Genomic DNA, 18,389 nt, shown 5'->3' with positions numbered 1-18,389 from the left:
ATAATTATTTTGAGGAAGTATGATTGGAGCCGTGATGTGCATATTATTTTATAACTGGTTCTTTTTTACATAAAAATATTCTGAATATGTTCTTATGCTATTAAATATGAATGAGTTTGTAAATAAATTGATACTTATTGTGGCATCACTTAGACACAGCCTAAGATACTGAGAAGTTAAGTAGTTTGTTCGCTATAGATAAATCTTTTTCACTTAATATTATTTTGAAATCACCTAATAAAAATAATGTCTAACTTGAAAGCAAATAAGAATCTTAAACCAAAAAGTGTTTTGTGTATTGATGATCTATTACTTGAGGTGACCATAATAATTTTTGTTAACTATGAATTATTGTTTTTATTTAGCTTGAATTTTCTTAGTGTTTCAATCACCACAACTGAAAATTTTTAACTTTTGGACTGCTGATCTAAGATAATTTAATTCTTCCTATCTTTTGTACATGTTTCTCCCATCCATTTTTATATGATAGTGTATCACATACTTCAAGCCTAGCTGTTAAAATCAAGAAAGAAATCAAATTTAAGATATAAAAATATACATTCAATATTTCACTCAAAGTAAATCTTTTGACTTGGAATTTGTCTTCAGTACGTTATAATTTATTGTTGTAAACTATGTTTAGATTGCATTTAGGGAAGTTAATCCAAATGTTCTTTAAAGTAACTGCATATTATTTAGGATGCCTTGACATAAATGAGAAATACCTATAAGATGGTCCAAGTAGAATATACCTTGTAAAACAAGCTTGGTGTGACCTACCAGCAGACTTCTTTTAAAAACATATTTATGTAGTTTATAATATTGGAATACTATACACGCAAAGATAATTTGATCTGAGATATAACGTGAAAAGCACAGCCCCATGATGCCTTACCTCTCCAAGCCCAGAGTGCTTTTCTGAATGTCAGTGAGGTTCAGGCCACCTCCAGTGTTTCTAACAGACTGTCCACTTTTGAGGAGGCACCAGATACCTCTGATATTTTCTGATTTTTCATTAGTGGCCCATTAGGCATCTTGTAATAGCACCAATTTTTATTCACGTATGTTTCTACAGCACATTTTTAACACAACCTTTGTCTTATCTGATTTCCAGTATTTCCAAGTTTTATGTGTTCTTTATTTTCATTCTCTTTTCTTAGTCATACTGTAACCCCATTGACACCTACTACTTTAAATGAAATTGCAGTTTTCCACCAGTCTTCATGTTGGCGTGCCTTCTTGATTTGCTTTCCATTTTCTTCAGAAAATCTGGCAGGAGGAGAGGAACACACACACACACTTCCATCCTTTTAGGGCTCTTTCCCTTGGAGGTGGTTTCTTACCCACAGCAGGGACCTACATATGAAAAACAGAATCCCTAGCAACACTCTGAGTTGGACTTCCTTTAGTGAATTTTTGGCTTGGGAAATTGATAGGGTTTTAATTAGATCAACAGAACTAGAACTAAAGCAGATGAAGCAATTTACTATAGATCCAACTGAGACTTTTTGGCCATTTTTGTTAGATGCTCTCTGGAAAGTTTTACAGCTGTCCATCAAACAGTTACCTGTGCAAACAAATCTAGTCTTTTTATTAGCCAGAAATAGAGTTCTAGGAGTTGACAGTTCAGTCATGAGACTGAAACACAGGAGAAATTCCTGTGTGGACAGGTGGGTAGGTGCTTATTCTAAGATAAAGGAAGTCATCTGTTAAAAGTTCTCTAAATTACCCCCAAATATGACAACACTGTTGAAAAACTGGGTCTAATTAACTAACTGTGGGATCACACAGTTAGATTTATCATGCCATTATAACTCTTCAATGAGCAAAGAAAAAAGAAAATATGTCCTTGGAAATTGAGTGCCTTGCAGAATAGCTTATTCATTTTGTGTCCCTAATGTTCAACATAGGAAGTGACTAAATTAATTCATCTATTGGAATAATTTTTATATGCAGGCACTTTACAATGAAGGTTAATACAAACTAAATTCTCTTTTGGAGTTCTAGTGTTTAGCACAGTGATTAATAGTAATTTTTTAATTTAATTGTTTATGAAATCATTGAAAAAATAAGATTCACCACTTTTTCCTATTAACCTATATAGAATGTCTTTGTTCTGTAAGACAGATCCAGGCAATCTCCAGTTTACAAACAACTCCGTTTTAAAAGACCTATACATGCAAATGGCAGCTTCTTCTACCACTTCAGTAGCCATAGCAATATTTATGAGTACGAACTCCCCATATTTGATCTAACCTTAAATGTTAGATCTATTAGTTCAGAAATGAAAAGAAAGCATTTTTTTTCTTTGTTAGGAAAGAATAATTTCTTAGTAAGTTCTTTGCTATGAAATACTACTTTCTCTACAACTATATTCCTCTTGATGCCCTTTGTTTCACCCTAATTATTCTACCGCTTAGAGATTCATTTGGACTATTAACGTATCCTCTGTCTAAAATACAAACAGCCTTTGGAAAATGTCAGGGGCCACTGGGCATTTACATTTTTATGTTAATTTCCCCAGACTAAGTAGATTCCTTCTAGCCTAAGAGAGTGGGTGTTTGGGTTTTGAGGGAGGGAAGAGATTGGTTTTGGAGAATGGAATAAGTCTTACTTAGGTCAGATACCCCTGTGAAGGCCTTGGGTTGCATGAAGATGCAACGATTTTGAGACGAGGGCTTGATAACATAGTATTTGGTCCTACATGAAGAGTCCCAAAAACATTTATTTAGATGAACAACTTTAAATATTAGCTTGCATTTGTAAGCAGAGCAGTTTTTGTTTTTACTTTAATTATTCATTTTTAACTATTCTCTACTTGAGAGTCCATATTCAGAGATGTTTTAGTTTAGTCCATGATATTTTCATGTCTGTCAACAACTCAAAAATCCTATGGCACAAATTCAGTTCAACATAAGTAAGTATTGCTTTTCAGCTGAATACATATTTTTTAAAATGCAAAATGTGCAATGTTTCAACTAAATTGGAAGAAAGTGGGCTGGGAATTTAGTCACAGTTGTACAATAATAAATCGTATGTCTAATTTAATGTATTTGGAATTTTTTTTCATGTTACATTTGCTAGCAGTGCCCAGGTCTGGTTCTGATCAGTGTATGCATTTTAATGTGGGCAGGGAGAGAAGTGTTTAGAAACATGGACTCTAGCTGAACTGACTGAGTGCAAGTACTAGCTTCTCTATTGCTATGTGACCTTGAGCAAGTTATCTAAACTTGCTGGGCCACAGTTTTCCTATATATAAAATAAGAATAATAAAATTATCTGCTTTGTGGGATTTTTATGAGGATTAAGAAATTTGTTATATGTAGATCTCTTAAAGCAGTGTCTAGCATACAATAAACAATAAAGGTTGGGTGTCAACTTTTATTACAGTAATAAAATTGAATTTTTATTCTTGGCCTTCTTTTCAAAATTAGTTAGGGTTTTACTTTGTTTTTCCAGTTGTATGGAAACATCACCAACCCTACCTGAGATTTTGCAAATAAATCAGTAGAGCAATAGTCAAAATAACTAGTAAAATGTACCAGCAATAACAAAACCTGCAAAAGAAATTATTTTCCCTTGTGAAGCTTTTGACGAGTGTTATAGTCACCATGCAGTCCCATTGGACTTATCTTGTGGGTGATTTTTTTTCCCTTGGAAACTTGGTTTTCATTCATTTAAAATGTTAACTATGTTTTGTACTTTTATGAAGCATAAAAACGCAAATTCCATTTCTTCTTCTTGTGCCAAGGTTTTATTTCAACCTCATCATAGTAGAGGTTAAACCCTCTCAGATCCTTTTGGATGTTCTAGATTTTGCTAATAATTAATATTCTGCAGGTAAAGGGGTTGTTAACAAATTTGATCTGAAATAAGTCAATCAGCAAATAGTTGTTGAATCTCTATTTGATATACAGCATTGTCAAGAAAAAAAGTAGAAAATATAGACCATGTTTTCAAGGAGTCTTAATCCAAATGATAAATGAAGACTAATCAAGGAAAAACTTTGAGAAAACTCTAGTTATGAATAAGTGATCAGTGATAGAGGAGCTGCTATAGCATTTCAATAGTAAAAGATATCAGAAGAAAATGGAGTAACGAGGAAGGTGCAATGATAGAAAATTTTGTCATATTGACTTTTACATGTAAAAGGAAGAAAATCTTCTTCCCAGAAGGAAAAAGAAAAGATATAATTTGTTGAAAGGCAGTGAATCCAATCTGAACATGGATAAAAAAGGATGGTAGGAAGGCCAGAGATTAACATGGATCTTCTCAAAAGAAGAAGAGAAAAATTCTAACCTAGGATGTTGCTCCCTCATACCCAGCTAACACTGGAAGTCCTTGGATCAGAATTACAAATCATATCTCTTTGGCAAGACTTTAAATGTTTCAGCATTATATTTCTTCCTGGATTTACAACTATTCTTTCTCTGTCTCTTTAAAAAATGGTATTAGCCCTTTTCTCAGCCTTTCCTACGCAAAGCCTCTTAGGCAGCTCCTAAGTGAAAAGCCCCTCCCTTCTTCATTGGCTCCTTAACAGAGTTTGCATAGTTCTTTCCATTTTTCCTGTGAAGTTTCTGGAACAAACCTCTCTAGCCAGTAGCCCAAAGTAATATTGCAGACCAGAAAATTTGATGCTGTGAAAGTACCCTTGCATTGGTGTTTAGTTAATATATAATGACTGGGGTTCTGTGTGAATGATTTCTTGATGAAAGTAGTGAAGAATTATTGAGTTGAAATCAATTGCCTCTATGCAGGAATTTAGTGATGCTGATGGCTGAGACTTGTTTTTCTGCAAGATGCCACATGTGGACCTCATGGACCTAGCAATAGAAGAATATGCTCTTATTTTTGAAGTATTTCTTGTAATTAAATTGTAAAACACCACCTCACCAAAAAAAAAAAAAAGAAAATGTTGCTTTCATTGCTTTTTTCAAGGGTGGTGACCATCTGAAAAGTCAGTACTGGCCGTTGGGCCACATACTACAGTTCCATGTGTGCCTGGGCTATTTGCCATGTTGTATGGAATAATGTTCTTTAAAGATCTCACGTTTGTGAAGGCAAAGGTCATTTCATTTTTTAGGTATTACTTGTGCTCAAGGACTATGAGGGTTGGGCAGAGTTGTTTGACTTGGGCCTCCCTCTCATGAAAATATTAAAATTTTAGAATTTTAGCATATTAAAATGAGATAAATATAGACAAAGAGACACAATGACTGGATTGAAAGAAATGAATGTTCTGTACCTTTCAACTTGAGTCCCATATGTAAGATCACATGGCTTATGTACTGTTTTTTTAATAAATAATTATGAATTGAAATATAGGTTATTGATGTCTGTAGTATGACATTTAGAACAGAATTAAGTCTGTAGACTTATGAGTGAAATATTACTATCACTGAAACTATATTTGCTGACACTTCACAGTTATTTTCAGAATTCTAAAAATGTATCCTGCTATAAATCTTGATAGTTTATATCAGTGAAATGTACTTTACCTGTTATACCTGCTCACAGAAATAAATCACTGAAAGTTTTACATAATAAAAAGCCTCTGTTTGTTAAGGGATGCATTTAAAATATCTCATCATTTTTCTAACCCTACTTTAGGAGTTTTGTGTATTTGTTTTTAATATATAAAAAGCAGTAAATAATTGAATCGACTTTGAATCTTGATGGGCTCTGACTGTACCAATGTGGTTGGTTTTGTACTGAGAAGTGTTTTTCCTTTCTAGGGTGATTCTGGACAGCCTGGAAACCCCGGCTACCCCGGACAGCCTGGTCAAGATGGTAAGCCTGTGAGTACTGAAAGCTTAGTCATCTCCAGTACTGGGATTATAGTGTCAAAGTTAAAATTGCACTGGGCAACGTTAAACAGGCAAAGAAAACTTTACTCAAGATTATTGTAATAGGGGAGAGAGATTGAACTCCACTCAACTGAAACAAAGGGAGGGCGGCTCCTTGAGTGCTGAGATGAGCTAGTGGAAAAGTACTGGAGGACTTCAGGGGGGAAGGGGAAGTTGATCAGTGGGATGGAGCAAATTGAGTTATCCTGAGTTTGGCAGATGTTTTGCTCTGTGATTAGGTCATCTGTGTTTGCTGATTGGCACCCATCAGAGTTAGGGCACTACCCTACCACAGAGACTGGGAGATCTGGGCTCTTATCTTCCTTGATCATTACATTTCAGAGATGCTTCCCAGGTCCTAGAGAAAGACATCGTTTGCTAATTGTGAAGCTATTTAGAAGCTTTTTAAAAAGATGTAGGACTCAAAGAGGTGGAGAAAGAATTTACAGTTACAAATTTTCCAAAGTAAATGCTCTAAGAAAAGGGAGGTCATGGGCCTCAGGTCAGGAAGAAGTCTGTCTAAAGTTTATTCAAGCTGAGGGGAACATTAAGGAAATTTGGTCAATAGAATCAGGATCTAGTTAGTCACTTTTTAGACATATGAGTTCAAAACTGCATACATCTTTCTGCAGACATTTAAAAAATTGTCCAGTGAGTTCCCGGTAACTAGCCATTTTCAGAAATCCTGTTATATATTTCCCTTCACACCTATGGAAGCTTTCAAGTGTTGACCTAAATAAAGAAGTAAACTGTGTCAAGCTCCAAATTGTCAAAAAAGATGAGTTTATTTGGGAATAGCAGAGGAATAGCATTTCAGGTGATACAAACTGCACCAAGTACAGGTGAATCCGTTGAGGGTTTGGTGTAGGCTGCATTTGTGAAGTGGGAACGTAGAGGGAAGGGTTCAATTAGAGTCTGTTAAAATCATGAACAGAGACCAGCTTTGACAATTCCCCAGAACAGACAAAACCAGTGCAGTCACACAAACAAAGCTCAATTCAGCCCATATTTTGTTCGTGCTTCTGGAAAACATGAACAAAACTTCCCAAGGTTGATAGGAAGCAACTGATGACCAATTCCGTATCATTTCAGAAAGTTCCAACATTATCAGTTTTCTGTAAATCAGTCATTTATGGGAATTCAGTTTCTCAATCTTCGTTGTTTTTCTGAGGGCACGTGTATGAGATTTTTCATTTTATATCCTCCAGTTTCATTTTAGATTGAAATTCTTTCACACAAGTTAAAAATATTTTTGAAGGTGATGTTATTTTCCTAAGAATATATTGCACTGGTGTACACTTATAATCTGCCAGAAAAATAATATCCCCTAAGGTTCATGAGAACTTTAGGGACATTTATGAATTAAATAAATGTAAAGCAAATTCACTTTAAAACATTCAAGGCAAATATTTATAGGTAAGTTACTGTCAGAATGTTTATAACAGTAAATAAACATTAGGAATTAGCTTTTTTTTTCTTAAGATTTTATTGGGGAAGGGGAACAGGACTTTTTATTGGGGAACAGTGTGTACTTCCAGGACTTTTTTCCAAGTCAAGTTGTTGTCCTTTCAATCTTAGTTGTGGAGGGTGCCATTCAGCTTCAAGTTGTTGTCCTTTCAGTCTTAGTTGTGGAGGGTGCAGCTCAGCTCCTCGTCCAGTTGCTGTTGCTAGTTGCAGGGGGCACAGCCCACCATCCCTTACGGGGTAACCTTGTGGTTGAGAAGATGTACTCCAACGAACTGAGCCATCTGGGAGCTCAGCGGCAGCTCAGCTCAAGGTGCTGTGTTCAGTCTTAGTTGCAGGGGGCGCTGCCCACCATCCCTTGCGGGACTCGAGGAGTTGAACCGGCAACCTTGTGGTTGAGAGCCCACTGGCCCATGTGGGAATCGAACCGGCAGCCTTCGGAGTTAGGAGCACGGAGCTCTAACCGCCTGAGCCACCGGGCTGGCCCGTATTAGCTTTGATGTTAAATAATTGTCACCACAAAAAGCATTTCCTAAGAGACTTTCTTTATCATGAGACCCAACTCTTGCCGTGAAGGATAGGAAGGTTTGTGAGCCAATAATGTTCAGGCAATTAAAGGACTACAGGCCTAATGTTAAATCATCGACATCCCACTAGGATAGAGCCTGTTATGTCCCTGAGAGAGGTTTGCTGACAAATTTAATGCCAAAAAAAAATACAAGGAGTTTTTTAAGAGTAGTCATGTTCTGGGGCTATTTATACCAGTGTTGCATAGGAGAGGAGTTAGTTATACAGGTGAGCCCCTCTAGAGAGAGATTGCTAAGGAAAAGATTCTGAAGAAGGAACAAAATGGTGGCCAGCTGGAGCTGCAGAGACTGAAGAACCGCTGCGTGATTGGCACAGTGATGCTCAACTGATCCACTGGGATTCATTCTAAATGTGATGTCAATCTATGTGGGCGTTTTGAGGGGGAAAGTGACTTGGTCTGCCTTACTTTTTAGACTATTGTGTGGGGAGTAGATTATATGGGGCAAGAATGGAAGCAGGGGACCAGGTAGGAGGTTATTTTAAGATTCTAAGTGAGAAGTAAGAGAAGCTTGGTGGAGGGTGATGTGGCAGAAAGGAAGAGAAGTGATCGGATTCTGGATTATTTTTTAATGTTAAGTTAGATGTGGACCATGAGAAAAAGAGTCAAGGAAGACTTAGGGGATCTTAGTTTGAGCAACTGGGTGAATTGTGGTGTCGTTTACTGAGCTGGGCAATGCTGGGGAAGAAGTAAGTTTTATGGAGGAAATCAAGAATGCATTTTTGGACATGCTAAAGGTGGCTCCTGGAATATTAGATAGAGGACTCTTACGTTCAGGGATATGTTTGAGAATGAAAATACACAACTGGGACTCTGTAGCATGTAGATGTATCTAAAGCCACCAGAGTGAATGGGTCATTTCGGGAGTTAGTACAAATAACCAGAGGAGAGAAGGTGGCAGTGAACTGAGCTTAGTTAGGACTCTGTTACAGAGAAAAAATTGGAGGGATACAGCCAAGAAAATGAGAAAGAATAATCAGTGACGTAGGAGGAAAACCAGGAAGGTTTGTCATCCCAGAAGCCAAGTGAAGAAAGCATTTCAAAAAGGGATTGATCAGTTGTGTAATTGTTGCTAAGAAGTTGAGAAAAATGAGAACCATGCCTAGACCAGTGGATTTGCTGTATAGAGGAATTGAAGACCTTGATAAATGAGGTTTCAGGGAGGGTGAGTACAAAAGCTGGATTGAAATGGGTTCAAGAGAGAGTTGAAGATAAAATGGTGGCAGTGATTGTAGGTGCTTCTGAGGGATGTAACAAGGGGCAGAGAAATAGAGCAATAGAATGGGGAGGATGTGAGATAAAAGAAGGGTCTTAAAAAGACGGGAGATGTCATAGCATTTTCTATGATGGATAAAATGAGGCAGAAAGGGAAAAATTGATGATTTGGAAGATTGGGGATATTTTCAGGAAGAAAATCTTTAGGTAGGTAGGAGAGCATTGGTTCTAATTGCGAGAGAAGAGTTTGGCCTGGATAACAATGTGAGCATTTAATCCTTTATGGGATAGAGGGCCAAGCCACTAAGTACAGAAATAGCTAGGGAGTGTATTTGTGGGAATGGGATGAGAAATTTATCATCAGGCTGCTTCTATTTGAATTGAATGAAGTGAATAGATTCCAAACCTAACATCTGTTTTGCCCTATCCTTAACTCCCATTCCCTGCCGACATTTGCCTTGTAGATGCCGATCCCTTTCTCACTTAATTGTCATGCGAATTTGTTCCATTCCCACACTGCAACTCCCAATTCCATGGAAGATAGTGCTTGAGGTCCTGTGTGAGTTCTGACCTAATCTCACTGGGTGAGATGAGCTTTCTAAATGTAAGCCCTTCTTTGCCTGGAAACCCTTTCCCTGGTTCAGACTCTTTCTGTTACTCGTAGCTGCAGTGCTGTCCCAACTCCAAAGCAGATATACTTCACATGATGAAGTGTCGTCTGCTGACACCTCATAATGACACAGAGGTCTCCTGATTACACTGCTAAATGATTTAGTCTTTTGTTTCTTCAGTGGTGAAAACTCCTGGGCAATATTAGGAGGTGAGGGGTGAGCAGGCGTTTCACGGGCTGGCAGCTCTAGTTTGGTTCACCTTTTTTCTTTCTTAATATCTTGCCATGAATGAAGTACTGGAAATTCATTATAATTAGCCTGATACAATAATCATGGGCATTACTCTATGACTCTTATTTCAGTTATAATAGACTTAGTGTCTCATCTCATTCAGTATATGTATATATGTGTTTTGTGTACGTGTATATGATTTCATGTATATTGATTTAGCTATGTAGTATTTAATGGTAGATAATACTAGATGTTAGATAGTATTAGATGATATCTGATATTAGAAAGAACAAGCCAACTGTGGTAGATAGAATAATGTTAACATCCTAATCGTAAAGACCTGAGAATATGTTACCTTAAATAGCAAAAGGGATTTTGCATGTATGATTAAGGATCTTGAGATGCAGGAATGATCCTGGTTCATCTGGGTTGCCCAGTGTAATCACAAGGGGCCTTATAAGTGGGTGGCATGACTATCAGAGTCAGGAGATGTGCCAGTGGAAGCAGAGCTCAGAGTGAAGCAGCCTCTAGAAGCTGGAAAAGGGAAGGAACAGGTTCTCCCCTAAAACCTCTAGAAGGAATGCAGCCCCTGACACCATGAATTTAGCGCCGTAAGACACATTTTGGACAACTGTAATTTTGTAGTGTTTTAAGCCATGATGTTTGGGATAATTTGCTACAACAGCAATAGAGAATTGATGATACACTAACCCAAATCTTATCCAAAGGTAAGACTTTTTTCTTAAATATCCCCTTTTCCCCCTGTTTCTTTTTTCTGTGAAGGGGCTATGAGATTGGGTGGCCAGGCAAGAAGAGAAAGTGAGCCTGGGAGCCAGAACAGCTGAGGGTCATTAGTACATCTCTAGGGCCTGCACACAGCAGGAGTTGGAAGGTGTGGGTGGAGCCTCTGGCTGGCAATTGAAGCCATCTGGACCAAGGAAACTTGGATGGAACAATTCAAGGGGAATTCTGCTTTGTTTGGATTTAGTTCTGTGCAACCCCCCTCAATGAGCAATTTGAGTCTCTTTCTCATTATAACCAGGCCAAGTCAACCAAAGTTTGAAATAGGAAATTATTCTACTCTGGAGGAATACTAATTTTCATAAGGAAAATGCTTTCAACCAAAATTAAAGAGCTATTTTCAAATCCTTCCACTCCTTTCTCATTTCTCTTATATAAGAGAAATGACTTCTATCAGCACAATATCTGAGCATATTACTATGTTATCATTATAAAAAGAGAGGCTGGGAAATATTTATGTGTCCTGCTAGGCAATTCAGAGGAGTAAATTATTAAAAACATGGTATTGATTTTTTTAAGAGGCCATATGTGGAAACATGTAATAGGACTGTTTTATGATTTTGTAGAAGTTTTTTACAGTGTCCCTTTTCGTTTGTTTTCAGTCATTATTAATTACTCTACATGAAGTAAAGTACTTGACTGAAACCAAAGCCTTAGCTGGTTGTTACTTGTTGTTTTGCCTTCTGCTTTGCTTTTAAAAGTTGCTTTGCTTCCAACGGTCTCAGTTTCTTAATCTATAAAATGAGAAGATGGTGCCAGATGAGGCCCAGGTTCTCTCCAATACTGATTTTTGAAGATTCTATAAAGGCTATCATATTTGCTAAGAAAGGTAACTAAGCTGCAGAATTCTGGAGATGATTTTTCATATCATTGACCTTCACAAGTGATTCAGGAAGATTAACGGTGCCCTGCTACCAATAGAATTAAGAGTGGATTGGTCACTGGGTCACAGTGATACCGTGCCCCACTTTGTCCCCATCCCCCTCATCGTGCCCCTAGAAATTCCAGAAAGGGCCCAGCTTAATATGGAGGGTTAAACCTTACAGAATTGGTAGCACAGATGGGGAATTTCAGAGTTATACCTTTATCAAACCACAAATAAATAGAGGGATAAGGACAGGTTAGTAGGAGACGAAGGTGTAGGTAGAAAGGAGGGAGAAAGGAGAAGAGATCGAGTAGATCTAGCGTAGGCCATTGTGATGACTTTGACTTTCAGTTGGAGTGACCTCAGGAGCTACTGGAGGGTCTTGAGCAAATGAGTGATGTGAAATAACTTTTTTAAAAAAGAAGTTACTCTGACTTCTGAGTTGAGACTAGATTTTAGGGCTCTTGAAATAGCCAAGGAGCAAGATGATGGTGGATAGCATCAGTAGGGTACTAGTGAGGTGAAGAGACTACTTACATTCTGGGTGTATTTCGAAGTTGAAGCTGACAGGATTTGCTGATGTATTAGATGTAAATTTAAGGAAGCAAAGTCCAAGGAGACTCCAGGGAGATGTGGAAGGATATGATAGAGAAAATTGGATGGGGGAAATCAGAAGTTTAGTTTTGGATATATTAACTTTTTATGTTAGATATTCAGGTAGAAATTTTAAGTGGGGAGTTGAATACAGAAGTCTGACATTCAGGGTAAGTTCCCTTTGTGTGAAATGTCTTTTCTTGTCCTTTACCCATTTTCTTTAGGGGTCAGGGCAATTTGCATATCAGTTAATAAGAGCTTCTCATGCATGAAGAGAATTCATTTTTGATACATAGGTTATAAATATTTCTTCCATTTTTATGGTTTATAATTTTGCTTTAAATTTTTAGAAATATAAAATTTTACCACAGTTAAGTATTTTCTCTTGTTATTTCTTACAGTGTTCTTTTTTTTTAGCATTAGATACTCTATGTTCATTTACTTTATTACAGTTTTTAAGAATTTTAAATTCTTGATTTCATTTTTAGAATTTGTTTTGGTGTTTGGGGTACCATGAAGATCCAAAAAGATTTGGCGAACTGGGTGAATATAGTGAGATTCAGCTGGAATAAATGTATGGCCCCTATTTGTCTGAGAGACATTATGTTCAGCCTTGGTGAAAAGGGATTAACATATGTGAGGGGGCTGCCTAAAAGGCTGATGCAATTTTTGGCATTGTTAGTAAATATATAATGTCTGTATTAAGAAAGATGACAGTCTTGCTTTTGGATTTGGTGTAGGATACTACACTTTAGGGATATGTTGGATCTGGATTTCATTCAGAAGAGAGTAACTAGAAGAGAGAAAGAACTCAGATGACAGCCTGTTGAGGGGAGGATTTACTGAACTGCAAGTGAAATCCCAACAAGAGATACCGTTTTTAAATACTCAAGAATGATGGTAGAGAATAAGAGGGAAGGGAGTTGGGTAAAATTAGCACTGAGGCTTGCAGAGTAAGCTTAACAGGGAGTGAATAATCAGTAGTAGAACAATAGGACCCATGAGGCTTTTTATGCTTTCCTCCTTTCAGATTCTTAACTGAAAATGATGCCAATTGTGGACTCAACAGTTTAAGAGCTGTGGGAAGTTTAGAGCTGAGTGCCAGTTTAGAGCTGGAAAATAGGATGCATTAGTACAAAAGCCAAAGAAATGGCTATTATTTGGCTTGGAAAAGAGAAGTAAAAGGAGCAACTTAATTATGAAGTGTGTAAAACATCATTCTAGAATGAACAGTTTCTACCTGAACTCTTACTTCACCTCAGGTTGGGTTCCTTAGCAAAAGGGTTTATTGCCTCACTGTTTTCCTCTTCCATAAACACACACACACACACACACACACACACACACACACACACACACCCATGAGCGTCCCACTGATAATCTAAAATATGCACTGTTTGTTCGAATGAACTATTCTACACTTGGGCAGTTTATCTTCTTTTTCTGTAACAAAATGTTATTTAAAACTTTTCTCTTCTGTAAAGCTTTCCTTAGTTGACTAGCTAAATCATTTTTCTCTAACACTCCCCTTATGTAAATCTCCTATGTGGATCTTTCCAAATTTATCTCATGTGTCTCTGAAATAGATTACTTACATTGTATATATTATAGATAGTATGTACAATAATGATGTGTATAGACATTGAATTCTTCAAGGAATTGTTTGGTCACACTAGCATTTATGACTTCAAAGTTAAATTCATGTTTATATTGTGTCTTCTTTTTATTATAATCTCTGTGAATGCAGGGCTGTTTTTATGATTATTTTTAGAGCCCTCAGTGGTAGTGACTGGTTGGACTCAATAAAAATTTATATATTTCTTTGCTTATTTATTCGTTCTTTTCATTCGTCCACCCAATATTCATTGGGTTTTTACTGTGTTCCTGGGGCTCTTCTAGGTTAAGAAAATACAGCAATGAATAAAAATAGACAAAAACTACTGCTGTTTTGAAGCTCACATTCCAGTGGGGAGAAACAGATAATCAATCCACAATAATAATTAAAAATAAGTAAATAATATCAGATGGTGGTAAGTAGTATGGAAACATTATTTCAGGACAGCAAGAGAAGAAATGGGGTTAGTTATTGGTCGCCACCCTTTGAATAAAAAGCATAATTACCAGAGATTTAGGTTGGGAAGTAAGAATTATTTAAAAAGCTATAACTTACCTTAAAAAGTTGTGTATTCTCCTTTTGAAATAAGCTTACTATGACTTTAAGTATAAACTTTCTTGGGGAATGAGGCAATTTAATTAAATTTAATTAAATTCTGTGTAGTGAGCTGTATCTGCAAAGATGATTTGTCAGAGGTAGGCAATGTTTCTTTCCTGTGCTTAGCTCCAGGCAAATCGTTATAGGAAAGCAGATGATGTTGCTTTGTATTTATCAACCATCCACCTTTACCTAATGGGAGGAAGATTGGATTTAGATCACATTTCATTTCTAATAAATATAGTTTGCTTTAATTTGAAGTAGTAATTCTGTTCACCCCCCCAAAAAAAAAAGCATATAGCTTCTCATTGTCAAATATAAATCATTTATGTTAGTCCATTAAAATATTTAAAAAATTTTGTGCTACTTCATAATTTGCAGTCAAACTGTATTTTCCTCCAGAGTCCCTCCGTCAGCCATCCTGCTACACAAGCATGCATCCTGGGCATGATTCCACATTTCCAAATTCCTCACCTCCTGTAACCCATCATTAGATTAGACTAAATATCCCTTGAATGGACTCACGTTCTACCTACCATCATCTCTTCCCTGCAGGAGCCTCTTGCATGGTCATCGTGCTTTTCCTTGCCCCATCAAATTGATTCTCCTCAGTGCAGCCGGTGAGCTTTTCAAAGCTCAAGTCTGATTGTGTGATGCCCTGGTTTAGTGGATTGGATAAAGATCAGATTCCTTCCTAAGACCCACACGCTGTTCACGGAACTCCAGTTTACTGTTCCAGTCTTGTATGCAGCATACATACATGCATAGTTTCTTTCACCTCCAGAGGTTTGGCTCATCCTGTCATGCTGCATGGCACATCGAAGGGCTTCTTCCTATGTGTTGTGCTTCCTTCAGTGTTTCTTTGACCTTATGTGCCAGAGGAAGCATTCAAATGCTTTCAATAGCTTCCCTTGACTGCCTGCTCTTCACCTCCCATAGCATCATGGTTCTTTCTTAGAAGTTAAATCAGGTGTCATTTTATATATATATATATATATATATATATATATATATATATATATATATATATATATATATATATATATATATATATATATATAAATATATATATATATATATATATATATATATATATATTAATGTGATCTGTTAATCAAGTAACTGAGCAATCAGTTAAAGCATATAAACTACTTGACTTATAGTTTGATTAGGTGGCAAACAAACTACTTTCTGTATTAATTATATACACGGAAAGACAGATTCATGAGTATTCTTGGAATTTGGTTGTATAGAGCTATAAAGTCGGCCAATGACTAGAAGAATCCACAGTGGACATACACTTACTTTTGGTTACCTAGTTACTTACCCTGGCTATGTATCTGACAGTATCTGTTGGAAATTTGGAAAACTTTGAAGAAAATTATGTAACAGAATAAACTTTTAATCACATTCTTACATTTAAAAAATAAGAAAGACATCCCAAGTAATTTCTCTGGATTTTATTCTCATTCAGCTTAGAGCATTTAAAGGAAACCAATTACTCTATCCTCGTCACTACTTTAAAAAAATCTGTATATTTTGAGTGGCAGACTAGTTTACGGTATGATTAGAATTGGGCTCAGAAGAGATTGTGACCCTTGCACATTTGATGATTTGATTTCCAATTTCCATTTCAAAGCTATACATCTTTCCTGGAGCATTGTAACTATGAATCATGGAAGAAAAGTAAATTGATTCTGTATACTTCAGCCCTACAATTTGGCAGTGAGAATATTTTTTTCCTATAAAGTGATTCATTTACAAAGAAACTTTTTCTGAACATGGGAAAGACTTAAATACTGTCAGAAATCACGCAGATGGGGGTGGTGTGGATGGATACTTGGACCTGTTAATAATTACAAAATGGTGAAATTAATGCTGAACATATTAAGGAGACAAAGATCATATGGAAGTTACAGTTATACAAGAAAACACAGAAACTTATGTATCCAGAAAAATAAAAACTTAGTAAGCTATATAAAAAGCTCATAATTTTTCCCTTTCCAGGGCTTTTTTTTTTGGTTTTAATATGTCCTGCTATGAGTCAACAAACGTTTTACTTCTTGCTCCTCTTGGAAATTGTGGTAATATTCCTGTTAACCTTTATTTTCATGTTTTTTAGTCCAAAATTTGTTTTTTCTAAATTTCATCCAATTTCTTCTGGTTATTTGCCCTGGGATCCCCCAGCTTGGATGTGGTTTTGGTTTTTTTTTTATTTTGTTACTAATCATGCTCCTTCTAGCTTCTAAAATAACCTTTGACTTTTTTTATACAACCAAGCTTTCAAGATTGCATCTCATTGTAAGTTAAGAAAAAAATAAAGAGCAATAGCTTGGTTCTTGTATTGTGGGAAGCGTTTACTCTTCCTGTATTGTAGTCCTTCCAAAAACAAAACCAACAGGGCCATTATAAAACACACCAAGGCCTTGTTCAGAATTACATCTGTATGAATATTGAAAATGGATTAAATCATAATGATAATAACTAAAACTACCATTCCTCATGCACTAATGGTGGCTGTTAAGGCGACACAGTAACATTCTACAGAAGAGTTCTCATGGCTTTGTACAATAGTCATTGAGTCTGAAGAAATGAAAGAAACTCACATTTGCTAAGTTCCTAGCATCTGCCAGATATTTTTACCTGTGACACTGTTTTTTTTTCATCAGTGAAGTGAGTACTATTATCCTGGTTTATGGTAGAAAACTGAGGTTTAGCTAGGCAAAGTGACTTGGCCAAAATCCCAAGGAAAAGGAGGAGTAAAAATTCTGTCCAAGGTCTTTTCCAATTTCAAAATTCATTGTCTTTCACTTTACTGTGCTGCCCTCCCAGGATGTGGGCATTTGATGATTCTGCCTGAGATCACATTATGAGTTATTAAGTGAGCTGGGAACACAGTCAGGACATCTCCACGCTGCTTAAATGCTAAAATACAATGTATCCTCTCTAACAAACTCATTACATTAACTTCTTCAAGAGGAGAGACAGCAAGGAAGCTTTTGATATTCTATATTTGACAGTTAATCTGAAGAAAGTAATACAGCAGTTATGACATTTGGCTGAAAATGTGAAAGAAAAATAATTCATTAAATGTGAACTTTACATTTTGATAAATGGCTAATCTTCATGGTAACATTATTTTGAGGAACTTTCTGAAAATTCCTTTCCTCTGGGCACTCAGTATCCTAAACAACATAAAAGTAGTGTGGTTAAATGGACTTCTGTGAATCTAGTTAATCATTCTAGAATCGTAAGGTCTCATCTACCATGAAGCATTTTTGATAGAGGGTGTTTCCACTGGCTCTGTCAATTTACTAGCTATGTAACTTTGGACAAGTTACTTCCTGTGCTTCAGTTTCCTCATTTAAAAATGGGGATAATGTAAAACCTATATTAAAGAATATTTAGTGAAGTCTTTAATCTGGAACTTGACAAGTAGTATGTAAACTATTGCTATTATTATTTCTCCCAGTTACAACAGTCTGTTGTAAATCATGTCAGACTATCCAGAGAGTGCATACAAGGTTTTGAAGGATCTCAAGGTCATCCTATGTGGTGGCATTTATAAGTAGTCCAACTCTGTGTAGGAATGAGCTAGCAGTGATGGAGTTGTAATTCAATTCCAGGACTGTCTGATTCCAAAGTGGTTGAGGGAAGGAGATTCAGTGATGACTAGAGTGGTACAGACATAAGACAGAACAAGCTCCATGTAGATTGACTTTCTTCTGACAGATCTTGAGAACGTGAACCACATGGTATTATTAGTAAAAGTTTCAGTTTACTATTGGAAACAGCACAACATGACATGGTTCTGTGGGGAAAGAGATTTTTCACACTTGTGTGCAGTGTGGATGACTTGAAGATAACTTCTTCCAATGTTCACTAACAAAAAATGTGCCAAATGCTCTGTTCAATGGCAGAAGTAAAGAAATGAATGAGACCTGGTTCCTCATCTCAAGGGGGC

General features: G+C 36.5%; 1 protein-coding gene across 1 annotated transcript in view; it reads left to right on the top strand.

Annotated features, from left to right (window-relative positions):
- The window catches only part of COL21A1 (collagen type XXI alpha 1 chain), a 155,124-nt gene that overhangs the window by 69,453 nt on the left and 67,282 nt on the right, over positions 1-18,389 (top strand). Inside the window, exon 10 of the mRNA XM_074333116.1 lies at positions 5,736-5,798. Coding sequence (XP_074189217.1) covers positions 5,736-5,798 — 63 coding nt within the window. The remainder of the gene's footprint in view (positions 1-5,735; positions 5,799-18,389) is intronic.

This window comes from Rhinolophus sinicus, linkage group LG05 (genome assembly GCF_036562045.2).
Source record: "Rhinolophus sinicus isolate RSC01 linkage group LG05, ASM3656204v1, whole genome shotgun sequence".
In the NCBI taxonomy this organism is placed as follows: Eukaryota; Metazoa; Chordata; class Mammalia; order Chiroptera; family Rhinolophidae; genus Rhinolophus; species Rhinolophus sinicus.
Note: the sequence above shows the minus strand (reverse complement) of the source record. Positions and strands in the feature narration are given on the sequence as shown.